This window comes from Acomys russatus, chromosome 5 (genome assembly GCF_903995435.1).
Source record: "Acomys russatus chromosome 5, mAcoRus1.1, whole genome shotgun sequence".
Classification (NCBI taxonomy): domain Eukaryota; kingdom Metazoa; phylum Chordata; class Mammalia; order Rodentia; family Muridae; genus Acomys; species Acomys russatus.
In genome coordinates this window covers 20,394,990-20,412,626 of record NC_067141.1, presented here as the reverse complement: position 1 = coordinate 20,412,626, position 17,637 = coordinate 20,394,990, and the positions used below count along the sequence as shown (strand labels likewise).

General features: G+C 49.1%; 1 protein-coding gene across 2 annotated transcripts in view; it reads right to left on the bottom strand.

Moving 5' to 3' along the window:
• Positions 1 to 2,608: 2,608 nt before the first annotated feature.
• Adgra1 (adhesion G protein-coupled receptor A1) overlaps positions 2,609 to 17,637 on the bottom strand; it is a 40,273-nt gene continuing 25,244 nt past the window's right edge. For both annotated transcript variants that reach the window (XM_051145551.1, XM_051145552.1), the window contains exons 6-7: positions 5,702 to 5,800; positions 2,609 to 4,856 (exon numbers count right to left, since the gene is read on the bottom strand). In XM_051145551.1, the coding sequence (XP_051001508.1) occupies positions 3,626 to 4,856; positions 5,702 to 5,800 (1,330 nt within the window). In that variant the 3' untranslated portion in view covers positions 2,609 to 3,625. The remainder of the gene's footprint in view (positions 4,857 to 5,701; positions 5,801 to 17,637) is intronic.

The following is a 17,637-nucleotide window of genomic DNA, read 5'->3' as shown; positions in this document are numbered from 1 at the left end:
TTGGCAAATGGAAAGAATGTGGTGTGTAGCCACAGAAGGCCTGGATGGTAATTCCAGAGTAGTGGGAATTGGTATCCGGGAACTAGCTCTGTTTGAACCCCCTGTTTGGGATCACAGAAGCCATCCTAAAGAGGAGAGGGATGAAGAATGGTCCTCTGGCTGATCCTCGCTGCAGCCTGACTGGCTCGCTGTGAAAGCATCACTCACTAGTGCTGGCTCTAGGGACTTACTTCTCTCTCATGTTGGAACTTCAGGACCTTCTTGCTCTATCCATCTTCTTGGATAACTGAAGTGCTCAGGGGACTACTCATTTGTCCCAGAGACCAGCCTCTGCCTAAGCCATGTGTCCAGTGTTTCTCCTGTCTTTTTTCTCTCTAGTCTCTGTCCTTACCTTCCTGTGCACACCATGTGCTGCAGAAGCAGAGTTGGGCTCTGTTGCAGTCAAAGGACTCCAAACACTCTGCTTTATAGGCTACATTCATTGGTCCCAGTTGTAATAATAACAGATGACATTTTGGAGGGTAGTTAATCATCCTCAGATATTTATGATAGTAAATAAATATATTTATAATAGCAAATAAACCACTGGCTTCAGAAGTAAATTCTAACAACACCGTGGAGGAGTAAGTGTGATGGAGGTTGTAGTCCTTGCAGATGGATTTGCTGATCTCAGAGTCTACTGTAGGCTGAGGCCTGCAGCATCTACCTGGAAACACTGAGAGTTAGGGGACGGTGGTAGTTTTGGCAGACTGCCTGTAGCATCGCCACCATTAGGGACATCTCTGCCAGGCACTATAAGAAATCTCCTGCAGGAGAATCCATCCTCAGGTCCCCAGCCAAGGCTGCTCCTTGACCCACATCCCTGATGGCCTCACTGCATCCTCTGAGCTGACTTTCCACTGAAGGTGGGGCCCAGAGTCTCCCCTGTCTTCCCCTGTTTTAGTCTTGCCTGCCTGTTTCAGGCAGGTAGAATGTGGCTCCCATCACAGCTTCTTTTTAGTAGCTCCAGGGGCCTCTCTGCTGCTCAAAGCCCCTGCAGAGATGACTCATTGTAGATCTGAGAGGTGTTCTTGATCTGCCTATACCTCAGCAGGCAGATGTGAGATTGTCTGGCTATGGAGTGCCCCCATGGGAGACATAGCAGACACTGCTGGTCTCCAGGCATGCAGAGCCTTCATAGTTAGAATCACTGCAGAAGCGATTAAAGTTGTCATAACATCTTCGTGTGTGATTGTACTTCGTGACATAACTTCATGAAATACCTGTTCAGGGTGGCTGGCGTGGGTGTAACGGGGTGTCTTATACTACCTTTGTCACACACACACACACACACACACACACACACACACACACACTCCATACAGATGGACATACAACATGACTCTGACAAACACCCACTCACAGCTCACACAACACACACATCGCATGTACATTCACACACTAACGTGCACCTCCCCCCTCAATACCCAGCGCAGCCACCGGCACATTGGTCATCTGTATTCTCATGGAAAAAGGAACGGACATGGCAAAGGAAGGCCCCATGAAGCTGGTGTAGCTAAGCTTCCCAGTCTAAGGGAGGCTGGTTCTGAGCTGAGAACTTCACAAAGCGGTGTTTTCATTACACCTCCCCAGTAGGACATAGCCGGAGTCTGTTGCAGCATCGGTCCAAGCGGATTCATGAATCTAAATCAATAGCGAGGTTCAATATTTAATGCTGCATTTCTTTGGTTGAATGGAGAGGTGTCTTTGTTCTCCCAGAGGCACCACCATAGAAAAGATGTGGGGGCAGGTTCAGGGGAGCAGCCTGGATGGAGTCCAAGCCTCTCCCACACTGTCATTGTCAAGACTGAGAAACACACACACACACACACACACACACACACACACACACACACACACACACACACGCTATTGACCAGCCTGACCAAGGACAAACAATGTAAAACACTGTATTTTCCTCTGGATGGTCTGTATCTACAGTACATACATAGCATGGTGGGTTCTGCACACATCAGCTATGCAAGCAGGTAAAGGAGTCTGAGAGTGGAAGGAGCCGAAACATCCTGGTGGTCCCGGGCTCCCCACTTGCAGGATGGGCACAGAATGCTGCTCTAAGGAACAACATCACAGAGGAGCTTGTAAATGCCAGCTCTGCTTGCCAGGCTCCTTACTCAGATACTGAGTGTCTGCCTCTAGATGGCGTGGCCCGCCACAGGCCGAAGGATGTCCTGCCTCCGCCTCTCTAGGAGCTTACTCGTGCCCTGTCCTCTGAGGAGGTTATCAGCCAAGGCTGTGCTCTGTGAAGCAAATCACAGAGACTCACCCACATCTGCAAAGAAACCCAGTGCTCAGGGCCACGAAGCACACTCATTGTTTGTGGGTGCATATGAACACCAGTGTGTCTGTATGTGGACACTGTAGTGTGTGTGCATATGTGTGGTGGTGTGCAGGCATGTGCACATGCATGTATGTGGTGAGCAAGTATGTGGATGCACGTGTGTGTGGTGTGCATGGTGTAACTGTAAGTGTGTATAAGCACATGTGTTTGCACACACGTGTGTGTGTACAGATATATGTGTGCATATGTGTGTTCATATATGTATGTAATGTGTGTGTGTGTGCATACATATGTATGCATATGGACCACAAACTGGGAAGAGAAAGCTAGAGAGGAAAGGTGGACAGTTTCACAGGTTGGCATCTCTGGACACCTGGGCTCTCACCTCTGTGAGGGTCTCCCCTGGGACAAGACACTTGTTTCTACAAAAGGCTCATTGTTCGCATCTATCCTTTGAGGTGGGGCTTTGTACCCCAAAAGTTTATGAAAATGGCAAAAAAGGAAAAGAAACTTCATCTGTGATGACCATCTCACCCCAGCTATCCCCTCCTTGTGGGACAGAGAGCTTGGCTACCATGTGCTCACACTGGAACAGAATCCAGTCTCACAGTGGCTGCCTTTCAAAGCCCTGACAACTGAGCATCTCTCAGAAGCGTAAGCTCAGAAAGACTGTCCAGCTTCCCGAAGGCCACGCCATTGGCTGCTTCCTCTCCTCAGGGCTCTATAGCAGGCCCATCCTTAGCACCCAAGATGACCTCAGGCTATCAGGCCAGACCATGTCCCACATGGGTGCAGGTGGTGAGCGGGCAGAGGCGCCAGGTGGGTCTCCCTGTGGAGATGCAAGTGTGAGGTAACACAAGGATGACGGAGACAGGAAGCTTCCCAGCGTGAGCGTGCTCCGGAGGCCACTGCTGTGCTCCTGAGAGTAAAACCTAACATACATACACCAAAGGCATGAACACCACTGGAGTCTCTGATGAGGTCTCCCAGCTTGCTTCCCAGCAACAAGAGAAGGTGCTATAAACAGAAAGCAGGTGGCAAGCTTACAGAGAGATCTACCTCCTGCCTTGGGACCAGTGGAGGTATCTATGGCCCAGTGTTCTCCCCATGGGTTCTTTCACAATAAAAGAGATGATGGGCTGAGGGATGTGAGCCATTTCTGAACCGCTTGGCCATCTGATGACCCTCCCAGCCCATTAACCTCACAGAGCAGAGGGCCACCTCTGAACTGAAGCGCCTCCAGGGACAAATGGTGGCGCTGGTGAAGGAGTTGTGTTCCCAGCCTGGCTACACTGTCGTTTCGTTTTTCCAGGGTCCTGTTCGGATGTTCCCTGTCCCATCAGTGCCAAATGGCAGGTCTTCGGGAACATCACCCTGGAGCAGCCCATTCTGACTAGAGCCCCCAAAAGGCAGGGACTGTGTCCTCCGGAGCATCTCCAAGTGGGCAGGGCCTGGGGACAGCCGTGGGGGACAGCCGTAGAGCCCAGGACTTGTGTCTCCACCCTCAGGCTGGCTGACCATGGGGAAGGGGTCGGCCTGGGCACAACAGGCCAACGTGTGCACCCCCATTGGGCCCTCAAGAGAGCTAGGGGGGCTGTCCGTGCGCGAGCTGTGGGGGCTGCCATCCAGGCTGGAGGGGATGTGGTAGGCATACTCCCTCTCGGCTGCGGCTGCCTGGTGCCGGCTGAAGTAGTGGGGCTTAGTTCTGCCCTGGAGGCACCTGTGCAGGTGAGGGTCATGCAGGTGGGGGTCGTGCGGGAAGGCATCCTCCTCAGCCATGTGCACATGGGCCTCCTCCTCCATGAGCTGCTCACAGTGCACCTTGGCACAGCACGGGGTGGCAGGTGACAGACAGCTGACATGGCCCTGGGCAGCCTGCAAGTTGGTCATCTTGCAGTGGCTGGCTGGTGGATGGCCAAAGCCTCTGAGTTTTCCATGGCACGGTGAGTCCTGCAGGCAGGCTGTATGGACCAGTGCATCCCCATTGGCATCGAGTGTAGGGTGGGCACTGGGCTTGGTGGCGGAGGTCTCTCCCCGAGAGGGACAGCATGACCACCAACACTGCCACACGTCCTCCCGCTTGGCGCAATGGTGGATAAGCACAAAGAGTCCCAGCGTCACGCAGAAGGCGCCATACAGACAGCTAAAGATCATGTCCAGGAAGTGGCCCTGAGACACGGCCAGGGCCCCAAAGGTCCATGTGGCTGCGAACAGAAACAGGGTGAAGGCAGCAGCACGAAGCTGGGCCTTGAAGGAGTGCTCATTCTGCAGCTGTGAGGCAGTCAGGGCTTCACAGGCCGGTGGTGGCGGCGTGCCAGGACGCACCCCATGGCGGTGGCCACCCTCTGGCACCGCCAGCCGCTGCTGCTCCTCGGTACGTTCTCTGAGCTCGTACCTGCGCTCGGGGTGACGCCGCAGCTGCACATAGGTGCAGAGGAAGTACACACAGGTGACCAGGGCAATGAATGCAGCCGGTCCGTAAAATGCGCCCAGGCTGGGTTCCCAGGCCATCCAGCAGCTGTAGGAAGAAGCAGGTAAGTGTGGGTATGTGGCCGGAGCGCTTGCCTCCCCTGCCCATCAGGACAGAATGTGAGAGTTTTAATTCTATGATGAGGAAACAGGTGGCACCCAAGACTGGTCAGCCATGAGGTTTGGATTGGTAGGGACAGAACTGCAGTTTGGATGGGTATTTGGAGGCAGCTGGAGGCAGCTGGTTGGTTAGCTCTGTGTGATAGTCCTCAGGAGGTGGATAGGGTGGGACTGAGGTAGGCCTGGGGTGGATGGGTAAGGAGGTCCACGGAGGGGAGGCTGGAAACTGTCCCTAGTAAGGGGGGAATGGGCAGAAGCAGGCTTTGATGAGGAGGATATAGAGCCCACTATGGCCCCAGTGGAGGCTGGAGATCCTGGGGTCCTGAAAGGATGCTGAGAATGATGAAGGTCCCACTGAGCTTTGGGCACCTGTGGGGCAGGGGCTGGGTCTGTCTCTGCTCCAGGGGCTCGCCATGCTCAGCCTGTTATTTGATCCCAGACTATAAAGAAAGGCATGCCTTTGAGCCCAAGGAAATAGGGTCAGTAGGGAGCTGAGCGTGGTGCGGGAAGAAGGCTGGGGAGGCACAACACTGGGTGGTCTTCTGGGGCCTGAGGACCATGGCTTGCCGTCATCTCAAGGAATTGCCTTATCACAGGCACCTTGGGGGCCAGTCACTAACAGAGATCAATTATGACAGATGTCTGTGGCCACCTCCCCTCCCTTCCCCAGATTTAGGCACAAAGTCAGCACATTCTGCAAGTGTCTGGGAAGACCCAGGGGGAGCAGGCCAGTGCCCCCAACTTTTCACCAGTTCGCAGGCAGAGAGTACTCACTATGCCATGTCCTCATCCTCTGTCCCATAATTTCTGATGTTTGTGGCAGCTGTGACCCCACAGATGATGAAAGGCACCCCTCCGCTGATGAGGTAGAACCTGCCAGAGATCAGAAGGCTGACTTCCCAAGAATGCCCCAAATCCTCCTAGAGAAATGAGGCCATCTACCCTCTTCCCTGATGCAAAAGGGGAGGTGGCTGGATTCCAGGGCCATGCCACCTCTTAGGACAGACAAGCACACCTCCAGTGGGGGAGTCTCAGCTCCCCCCCCCCCGCAACCTGGTTCTGGCTTGCAGGGGCTCACAGTGAATATGAAGGCTCTGTGGGACCTCGTGGAGCCTGGGCTGGGAGCAGGACAGATTTGAAAAATTACAGCCAGTGCATCCATAGGGCAAGGGCAGTCATGGAGGGTGTTGAATGAGGTACCCTTATCCTGAAGTAATGCCTTGAGTGGTGGCCCAGTTGGATTTCCTTTGGACCTGTCTTCAGCCAGAGCCCAGCTCATACCCCTTCCTTTGCTGTCAGCAATTCCCAGTGATCAGTGGGCCAGTGAGTAGTTAGACCTAGCTTTGAGTGTGGAGCTGCTGGGCAGTGGTGACGCACATCTTTAATCTCAGCACTCGGGAGGCAGAGGCAAGTGGATCCCTGTGAGTTCGAGGCCAACCTGGTCTATAGTGCGAGTCCAGGACGGCCAAGGCTAGATAGAGAAACCCTGTCTCGAAAAACCAAAAAACAAACAAAGAAACAAACAAAAAAAACAAAAACAAAAACAAAAAAAAAAAAAAACCACACACACACAAACAAACAAAACAAAACCACAAACAAACAAGCAAACAAAATAAAGTGTGGAGCCTGGCTCCCCAGCCCTCTGTGGCAGTTAGGAGAGTTGCCCACCTTTAAGCTATCCCTGGAAGGGCAGCTGATCATCTTGTCAGCAGTAGGATGTGGCATGGAACTGACCTCCTCTCTACAGGCCTCCAATGATGGCTTTACTGATGGCAATTCAGTGTCTAGCTTCCAGGGTGCCTCCTGTTTGAGTCCAACCCCACTGAGAATGTTTGCCATGTCATAGGCTTAGCCTGTGCCCACACTGGTTCTGATACACTGCGCATGACTGATAGCTTCCCACTGTGCTGAGCCATGGTAGGGCCACCTCAAGACCAGCTCAGAGAGGATTCCCCCGAGACAGAGGCTGCTGTTATAGGCACCCTCACTGGACAGTGTGGCGCAGTGTTCCCACAAGCACCATAATTAGAACCTAGACTCAACGGCTGGTAGGAGGGTCTTCTAGGGACTCTGTGTGAAGCTGGGTGCAGTGGTGTATGCCTGTAATCCCAGCACTCAGGGAAGTAGAGGAAGGTAAATCTCTGTGAGTTGGAGGCCAGCCTGGTCTACAAAGTGAGTCCAGGACAGCCATGGCTACACGGAGAAACCCTGTCTTGAAAACAGCAACAACCCCCCCCCCCACAACCCAACAAGAATGAAGGTACCGTGAAGCATGGCAGTGCATGCCTGTAATTCCAGTGCTTGGAGGCAGGGGAAGGAGAACTGTGAAATCTGAGGACAGCATGGGCTGCCTAGCAGACAAGCTCCAGACACGCTAGTGTCATATGGTGATTGATACCTTGCCTGAAAATAAACAAAATAAAACAAACGCAGTGATGATGCTCTCTCAGAAGAGAGTAGCTTAGGTGAGCTACACTTGAAGGAAGGTCACGTGATGCTCCTGAGGGTAGTGGGATGCCACACTGAAGGAAGCTGGGTTACCAGGAAGGACTTAAGCTTAGGGTAACTAGAAAATATTTTTTCTCTTTAACACCTTCAAAATATAAGCAGAGTGGTGGTGGCGCATACTTTTAATCCCAGCACTTGGGAGGCAGAGGAAGATAGATCTCTGAGTTCAAGGCATGTACACACACACACACACACACACACACATCCCACATGTAGAAGACTGTTAAAAAGGGAAGTTTGACATCTTGTGAGCTCATGAATGACACGGGGGTGATACACGTGGCATTTATGGCATATAAGATGAGGTAGAAGTAGTCTTGAGTTGCAAGTTGTCTTTGGATGTTTTATGGGAATTAGTACAACTTCATTTTCCTTGGATTGTGGTCAGATTGGGGCTTTTAACCTCTGATGTGGCTGCAAGACACTGAGAGAAAAAAGCTAATTAATGTACTAAATTTGAAATAAAAATATTATAACAACACACAAGCAGGAAGAAGAGGAGGAATGAAAGAACAGAAAACCACACCAGAACAATATTACAAAAGAGGCAGAAAAAGAAAAGAGAACAAATGAAGACAATCTAACCATGTGAAAAATCAGCTACATTTTAACAGTCTAACTATCCAGGGGCTGGAGAGATGGCTCAGAGGTTAAGAGCACAGGCTGCTCTTTCAAAGGTCCTGAGTTCAATTCCCAGCAACCACATGGTGGCTCACAACCATCTATAATGTGATCTGGTGCCCTCTTCTGGCAGGCAGGCACACACACAGGCAGAACATTGTGTACATAATAAATAAGTAAATCTTAAAAAAAAAAAACAAAAAACAAAAACAACAGTCTAAATATCCTACTTCAAGGCAGAGATTGTTAGAATAGAGAAAAAAAGAAAGACCCAGCTCCTGATGGTATAGAGTAGAAGAGATGGCGGTGGGGGCTGGAAGCAGACCTATGGGAGGAGTCATTCTTCATCCTTGTCCTGTAAGCCAGTGGGTCTAAACCTACGGGCCGTGACCCCTTTAGGGTCAAACAACCCTTTCAGAGGGGTCGCATATCAGATATCCTGCATGTCAGATATTTACAGTACAATTCATAGCAGAAGCAAAATTATAGTTATGAAACAGCAACGAAAATAATTTTATGATCGGGATCACAACAACATGAACTGTATCACAGGGTTGCAGTATTAGGAAGCTTGAGAGCCGCTGCTCTAAGCCAGGGAAGGTTTTCAGGCCAGAGGCAGAAGGGAAAACAAGCCTGGGGAAGACAGAAGGAACACAGGCTCAGTAAGACATGACATTTCCATTTGCCAGGGAGGCAGTGTAGCCACCAAGCTGTGACCAATAGAGGGTTCAAAATACTAGAGCAAACACTGATCAACATGGAGGAGAAAGATCACTTCCCACACTGTAGTTGGTATTAAAGTTCCCTTTCTCAGTAAGAGATAGAATAAAAATAATAAAAACCAGTGAGGAAATAGAGGCCATGAACATAGTGTTTGAAGAAGTCCACCACAGGGATCCTTGTGACAGATCTGACTCAACAGTGTCACCAAGGTATGAAATCCCCCTCCAGTAACTGTGGCTCATTCGCTAGGACATAAGCTGTGTGTATTGATCATCAGGACAACAGTGGCTTCCTGTTCCACTGTATGTGGCCTGTTTACCGTATTAACAATGGTATTCAAATACCCTCCTTCACTCTATATGTGGTGGCCTGTTCACCATGGCAACACTGTGCATGTTCTGATCACCAGGACAATGGTGGTATCTACACATCCTTCTCCACTGTGTGTGGCTTGTTCACCATGACAACCTTGGTGCCCTCTATGCACTTCCTCATTGCATGTGGCGTATTCACCATGGCAACAATGATATGCTCCAGTGTGTTATGAGCTCTTCGATAGGTCTATGCCATGAGAGGCTCAAACAGTCAGAGGATTTGAAGTCATGCAGAGTATATTCTTTAACCACAAATAAATTAGGTGAGAAGCTGGTAACAATATTATGACCAAGAGGCCACAAATACCATGGACTTCACAGCACACTTATAAATCATTAATGGAACGAGGAAGAAATCATAAAGGATTGGGAGGCGCCTTAAACAACACCAAAGAAAACATAACATACCCAAACTTCTTGGCTGCAGATACAGTAGGGATGAAAGAGAAGTTTATAGTTCCCAGTCTTCCATCAGAAAAAAAGAGAAAGATCTAAAATTCTACTTTAATAAGATAGAAAAACAAAAGTCCAAGGTAGGCCCAAGGTAGCCACCTGATGAAGATGATAAGGATCAGAGAAAAATGTTGAAAACTGGCTCTCCTACAGCAAAAGCCAGTGATGCTATAAACTCTTAGCCTAAGAGAGAAGGGCTGATGAGGTGGCTCTGGGCAAAGGACCTTGCCTTGCAAGCCCAAGTTTGATCTCTAGATTGCAAATAATAACCAAATAACCTGGTGGACAGTGAGAACCAATTCCACAGAGTTGTCTTCTAACCTCCGCACACATACCATGGTGTGTATATTCTCCACCTCCACCCACCGTGTACAACAATAGTCATAATAAACTATTGTTTGAGAAGATTAATTTCTAGTCTTAAGAAATAGTTATATTGTTATGCACTGCGCAGATACATGTAAACACCGGAGGGTATAATATAGTGAATGACTGTGTGCCAACAGATTCAGTGACTTTGATGAAATGGATATGTTCCCTGGGGTGGGGGGGGGAATCCCCAAAACATTAGAAAAATTTGCTGGAATTGATACCTGAAGGCAAAGGGAAATCAACTCTCTCCAATAGAGTGTCACTAGGTTTATCAACCACACTCCAGGCAGGCCCCTTGCCCAGGCCTAGTTGGCCACAAATGTCTATGGTGGGCTTTTGTTTGTTTGCTTGCTTTGGCGAACCTTTTGTTTTGGGTTTTGTTGTTTTTCTCATTGTTTGTTTTGATTTTCACTTTGTGTCTTTTTTTTTTTTTTTTCCTGCGAGAGACAACACAAAGTTAGGTTTATAGGAAAATAGAGAGAGTCTGATAGAAGTTGGGGATTGGAAAATATAATCAAAATATAGTGTATATAAAGCAAATAAAAGAAAAAAGAAAATCTTTCTGGGCCTGATGGGACATACCTCTGGAAGGCAGACACAAGAGGATCTTTGAAAGTTCAAAGCTATCCTGGACTACATAGCAAGACTTTGTTTCAAGAAACGAAAATATACTTCTGGGTTAACTCACTCATTATGATCATTTCTAGTTCAATCCATTTGTCCACAAATTTCAGAAATTCCTTTTTTAAAATAGCTGAGTAGTATTCCATAGTGTATATGTACCACAGTTTCTTTATCCATTCTTCTACTCAGGGACATTTAGGCTGTTTTCATGTTCTGGCTATTATGAATAAAGCTGCTATGAACCTGGTTGAGCATATGTTCCTGTTATGTGCTGGACTTTAGGTGAGAGAGGCATGGGAGAATGGGGAAATAGAAGGATCCAGAGGGTCCTAGAAACCTACCAGAAGAACATTATGACAGGCAGATTTGAGCCCAGGGGTCCTGCTCAAACTATGGCACCAGACAAGGACTATACATGCAGTAAACATTGACCCCAACCCAGATCTAGCCAATGGACAGGACATTCTCTACAATTGAGTGGAGACTGGGGACTGACTTTCACATGAACTCTGGTGCCCCATATTTGACCACGTCCCCTTGATAGGGAGACCCGGTGGCACTCAGAGGAAGGAAAGTAGGCTACCAAGAAGAGACTTGATACCCTATGAGCATATACATGGAGAGGAGGTCCCCCTCAGTCACAGTCATAGGGGGAAGGGAATAGGGGGAAAGCGGGAGGGAGGGAAGAATGGGAGGATACAAGGATGGGATAACAATTGAGATGTAATATGAATGAATTAATAAAAAGGAAAAAAAAAAAAAAAGAAACCAAAATATAACCCCTCTCAACTAACCAACCAACCCACCAACAACCAACCAACCCACCAACCAACCAACCAACCAACCCACTAACAAACCAACTATCAACTAACAAACTAATAAATCACATAACCAACCAATTAACCAATTAACTAACTAATCAATGAAACAGCAAACCAAAACCAAAACAAACTTTACTGTGCTCTGTCTAATAAAGATGGATTTTTAACATCTATACACTAAGTGGGCTTATTGGCAGAGTATCATATAAGCTTGTTCATATGACAAAGCGGGGAGGTGGACAGGAAAATTTTGAGCAGATGTGAGGCCAGTGGGCCCTGGTATCAAAACCAGAGACAAGGAGCTGAAGAGGTCAACTATTTGCACCTGTGGTCCTTTGCAGTTATCTCTCTAGTAATTATTGAAGTCTTCATACTTTATGGAAATAAGACTCTTGGCTGCCTTGTTATTCACGCATATAAACAATGTAGTTAAACATATCAGTAGTGTGGAGAAAACAGTGAGCTCATTAACTGGATTGAAATAGTGAGCATCCACTCCGAACTCAGCCAACCAGCAAAAGAAGGCAGTTTCTCCTGTTTAGAGTCACCTGGGAAAAACGTGCAGCAGATGAGGGTGAAGATGAGGAGGAAGATGAGGAGGAAGAAGTTTCTGTTTGTAGATGATGAGATGCACTGCATGGGAAGGTCTGCAGGATCCGTGGGATGTGTGTGTAAATTTAAGAATGTGCAGAGTCCACACACAGAACACACACATTTTTATGTGTGAGTGATAACAGAAGACCACCGAGAAATAAAATAAAATTGTCATTAAATGGCACAAACTCATTGCAATCGCAGCCCCAGAAGAGTTTCTTCTTGTAAAAGTTCAAAAAATTGATTCTAGAGTTTATCTAGGGGTGTTAATGATTAGATTATTTAGATCCATCTTTAAGGACCCAGAAGGATCCTTGGTACTTCCAGATTCCTGATATGACTAGGATTTGTGTGTCTGTCCCTATAGGACTTGAGTCTAAAAACATTCTGAGCCAACATTTCTGATACAAAAGGCTGCACACTAGAGTGAGTTTCTTGGTCTGTGGTGCTGTGATTGTAGAGTAACAAGCTAGGCATGCGCTCTACCACAGAGCCACCTGCCCTGACTGGTCTTATTCATCCCAGGCACTAAGCCAGGCAGAGACACCATGTGATGGAAATATATCACTCATAGAGTTTCCTAGGGCCACACATAAGGACACTTTTGGGACTTGGTTGCCAAAGTTGTCAAATTTACAGCAAAATGAATAAAAACAAGTGAGTAGATAAATAATAAAGTGACAGGTGATTAAGAAGAGCTCACCCATGTGCCTGATATGAAAAGCCACCACAGCAGACTGCTGGAAACATAGTTCACACATGAGGCCATGCCATCTGCAGCAGGACACACTCCTGCGGCTCCTGAGCCTCAGGCAGCACCACCTTGTGGCTTGGTGGCTGAAGGTCGTTTATTAATATCCCATGGCTACCATCACCTTGCTTTCCTCCTCCTTGAATACACTCATGGTTTACCATAAATGTAAGCTTCATACAATGGGATCTGATGGCTACCTAGGTGGGTGGCCAAGTTCCCTGCCTGCATCTGCTGCAGCTCAGTGTGCATGTTTACTGGCTCGAGCATGTCAGCGCTACTCATGTCAGCATAAGTGAGTCCCACACAGTGGGGAAGCCCTGCAGTCAGACACTGTTGAGCAGTCTTGGTGTGTATGGGAGGCCTGCAGCACACTTGGAAAAACACAAAGGTAAGGCAGATAGCGGATGGACAGGTGTGTGGATGTGTGCGGTGGATAGCCAGGTGGGTATAGCTAGACAGTGGAAGGAGGACGGACAGATGGAGGATGATGGACTGTACCGAGTGGATGCACAGGTGGCGGGCAATAGCCTTGGAGGGTGACGAGACAGTGCAGGGTGGAACAGCAGAGGACTGGTGGGAGGACAGGGTGGGAACAATTGACTTTCACCTTGGTACATCCATGAAGGCTCTCATCATGAACTGTGGGGAGGATGTGGAAGAGGCAGAAGAGAGCCACTGCCTTAGCAGGAAACGCCTCTGCAGTGGAATTCCCTAGAGGATGTGAAACACACCTGTCGGCCTCAGCTGTCAATCTAAGACAAATCTAGAGCCGCTGGGGAAGAGGGAAGAGGAAAGAGGAAGAGGAAGAGGAAACCTCAACGGCAGGATTGCTTTGATCAGATTGGCCTGTAGACACCTCTTTGAGGCATCCTCTTATCAGCAACAGGTGTGGGAGGGCATGTCTCGGCAGGTGGGCCTGGGCTGTGTAAGAGACATAGCTGAGCAAGCCAGAGTGAGCGAGCCAGTAAACAGCATTCTTCCTCTGTGGTCTCTGCTTCATTTCCTGCCCCTGGGTCCCTGCCTTGGCTTCTCTTGGTGACAGACTGTAACCTGGAACCCAAATAAACCCTTTTCCTCCCCAAGCTGCTTTTGGTGAGTGTTTTATCACAGGCATGAAAAGCAAACCAGGGCACCATCAGACAGCAGGCGCCTTACTCTCATGGGGCATTCGAAGTGGTGATAGCCAGTGCTGGGACCATGGGAGAGAGCTGCGTGGGGCTAAGTGGAAATGTGCTTTGGGGTGGGACTCACTGACCTCCTCATGCATCCTGGTATGGGCTGCAGTAGGCGTGCTGGGGTTTAGCCCCACCCATCTCACTGGCCTCCAGCACAGCGGAAGAGCAGTTTGTCTACAGGCTGCTGACTGAACAAGGGGATTGTGTCCCATCTGAGCAGATGACACTAAAACTGGATGAACCAGTTTCCCAGGATAAGGGTCTGCAGGCACTGCAAAGGCAGTAGTGGACAGTACTGAGTGGCCCTGGTGGGACCCGCAACTGTTGCCAATCTCTAAGGGGTAACTGAGAAGCACTCTGGGGTGCTAATTCTGACTCCCCTGGGTCCTGGGGCATGGAAAGGAGGCCCTAGGTTTGCCTTGGATAGAGCAAACCTATCCTTCTTGTCACACTGCTGCCAGGAGTCAGCTAGTCTGTGGTTGGAACCCGTAGACACCATGGGGGAATGTGATTGCCTTCCCATTCAGAGTGGGGTCTTAGGCTTCCCTATGCTCAGAACCAGGGCTTTCCGTGACCCCACAAACCTTAGAAAGAACAGAGAGTCCATGTGCCTGATGTCAAATCAGCTGGCTCCAGAGAACCACTGGCTGGCCTCCAGTGCCCAGCAGCAAGCTCTAGACAGAACCTGTTTTGGGTGGCTCTCCCCTTAGCCCCTGGCCTGCATGGACTTATCCCTACCTCCTATAGATAGAACAGCCACTCACTTCTCACAAAGGCTCTACCCTTTTTGGGAATAAGCAGGGGTGGAGGCTCACATGATGAGAAAATGTCAGCAGAGAACCCCAAACTGTAAGGTAGTGTTTTCAGCCAAATGACAAAGACCCCCCCCCCAAAGGCCACTGATCAGTATGCATAAGAAGCCTGCAGGACCTCACTGGTCAGCCCCTTACCCTTGCAAGATCTTCTGGCAGCACGTATCCAGGCCTTTCCCCAGCTGCTTTGCCTCATCCACGCCAAGCTTCTGTCTCTACAGTCTTCCGTATCCCTCCTAGAGAATCTGTTCTGCCTTTTTACTGTCCTGGAAACATGATGGTCTTTCCATGAAGGTGGAGACTGACCTCACTGACTCCATATAGCTAGACAGTACCGCCACACAGTGCCTGCTAGTGGGTGGGCGTTGAGTCTGTTGCCACAGGATTCTTACATTTCCTGGTGAAATTGGTGGCATTGGTGGAGACCTGCTACCGGGACTCTGCAGGGTGTGTGGCTCTGAGTGCTTTCTCTATGGCTAAATGTGAGCCTACATCAAGCTGGCACATTAAGGTTAGGGAAGATGGTTTGCCAGGAAGCAGCCCAATTTGTATGACGCTGTCACAGAGTAAGTCTGGCCACCAGCTGAATGAAGGGCTGAGCCAAGGTCAGACACTGGGGAGTTGTTCCAGCTGGGTATGTGAGAAATACACAAAAGTGTCCATATTGCAATCTCAGAAAGCCAAGGGGAGGATAACTGGAGCATGTGGGGTTTTGAGCACGTGGGGTTTTTAGCGTGTGGGAGGCATCATGCTGTGTAGTGGCACACTCTAGTGGGCAACTTGATGTGAAAGAGCATCCTTGCTCATAACAGCAGTAGGAAAACTGAGGTGTGCTTGGAGGTCCAACCAAGACAGGTTCTGTCTAGAGCTTGCTGCTAGCCACTGGAGGCCAGCCGGTGCCTGGTTCTCTGCAGCCAGCTGAGCTGACATCATGCACAGGCGACTCTCTGCTCTTCCTATGAGTGGTGGGGGCACAGAAGGCCCTGGTTTAGAACGTAGGGAAGCCCGAGACCTCATTTTGAATGGGAAGGTAGTCACATTCCCCATGAAATCCAGAGGTCCCAGCTGCGAGGCACCCCTTGCTGTTGCAGACTCCTGGCAGCAATGCCACAAGAATGATAGGTTTGCTCTATTGGAGACAAACCCATGGTCTTCTTGGCAAGCCCCAGGACCCAAGGGAGTCAGAGAGAATTGGTGCCCCAGGGTGCCTCTCAATTTTTACTTGGAGATTGGAGACTTTTGTGGGTCCCATCAGGGTCACTCAGTACTGTCCACAACTGCCTTTGCAGTGCCTGCAGATCATGCCCTGGGAAACTGGTCCTTCCAGTGCCAGTGTCATCTCCTCAGAGGGGAGACATTAATCAGAGTCGGTGCCTGGGAAGGCTGCTCTTCCCCTGCAGAGTTCCAGCTCCAAGCTCTCAGATGTCACAGCTACAGCTCCTGTCTTTCCCTCCTTCCTGTTTTTGCCTGCAGTGTCAGGTTTTGTCAGCAGAGGGTGGCAGAGGCCTGTTCTCCAGGCCCACGGCTTTGCTTGCTTGTGTTTGCGTCCGTCACCAGGATGTTGAGCTATTTATCATAGACCCTTCCCTCACTCAATGACAGTTGTCTGGGCCATGGACCTGTGCCTGTCCTGTCCTCTTCTAGGGTACCCACCTTCCTGGCTGCCAGTAGCTCTCATGAGTGGCAGGTGGTGGTCACAATCTCATCACTGGGGTCTGGTTCCTGCCTTGTCCCAAGGAGGCTCTGGATGCATTTTCCTTCTGAGCTTTCTCATGTGTCATGTCACTCTAGTATCACTTTTTTTTTTTTTTTTTGATAACACAGAGCTTCTCTCTGCAGGGATGCTTCTGTCTTCTGAGTGTTCAGCCCTGGCTAATAGGGCACCTAATGATTCTGGGCCTCGTATGAATCATCAGCTCACCCAACACAGGGCAGATGCAGCTTGCATTGTCTCACTTGGGGTTGGGCCCTCTCCTTTCTTAGTGATGTCTTCTAGAATAGAAGGAGGAAGCAGAGTCTCAATGAAGCACTAGTCAGATCCTAGTATGTCAAAGGAAGAGGAAGACGAGGCCTCAAAGAGCTAACCCCTACACGTAGAAGCTCAGGCTCACACAGATAGAGCCTTATGGATAGGAGGGTGGGACCAGGAAGTATGAGTGTGGGAGGCAATAGGGCTTGACCAACCACAGCACCATATAAGTCCATCTTGTGCAGTGAGATGGGATGGTAAAGCTGTATTGTGGGTAATTATGTAATGGACATAAAGAATGGTGTGCAGGAGAAAGACGTGATAAAAATAGCACAATGAAGTGACCCCAGGATTCCCAGCTCAGGTTCAGGCACACCGGTGCAAGGGTTGTAAACTTGGGTGACAAACCACAGACAAGGGGCATTCTAAAATCAGGCCAGTGGGACTAGGGGCTAGACAGGCATGGAAGCTTCTCTCGGCTGCAGGCCACACATCCCCACACATTCATGCCACATTCATTCCACAAGCTTGGGAGAAGAAGAAGAAAAAGAAGAAGAAGAAGAAGAAGGAGAAGGAGAAGGAGAAGGAGAAGGAGAAGGAGAAGGAGAAGGAGAAGGAGGAGAAGAAGAAGAAGAAGAAGAAGAAGAAGAAGAAGAAGAAGAAGAAGAAGAAGAAGAAGAAGAAGAAGATGTGGCGGTACTTTTGCATTGACTTGACACTATCTGGAGTTATTTTGGAAGAGGGAACCTAAAGGCAGGAGTTGAGACAGTGGTAGTGGAAGAATGCTTATTAATGGCCTTTTCCTCATGTCTTCCTCAGCTTGCTTTTTTCTTTTCTTTTCTTTTTTCATTTTTTCTCCTTTTTTTTTTTTCTTTCTCCTTTCCTCTTCCTTCCTCCTCCTCCTCCTTCT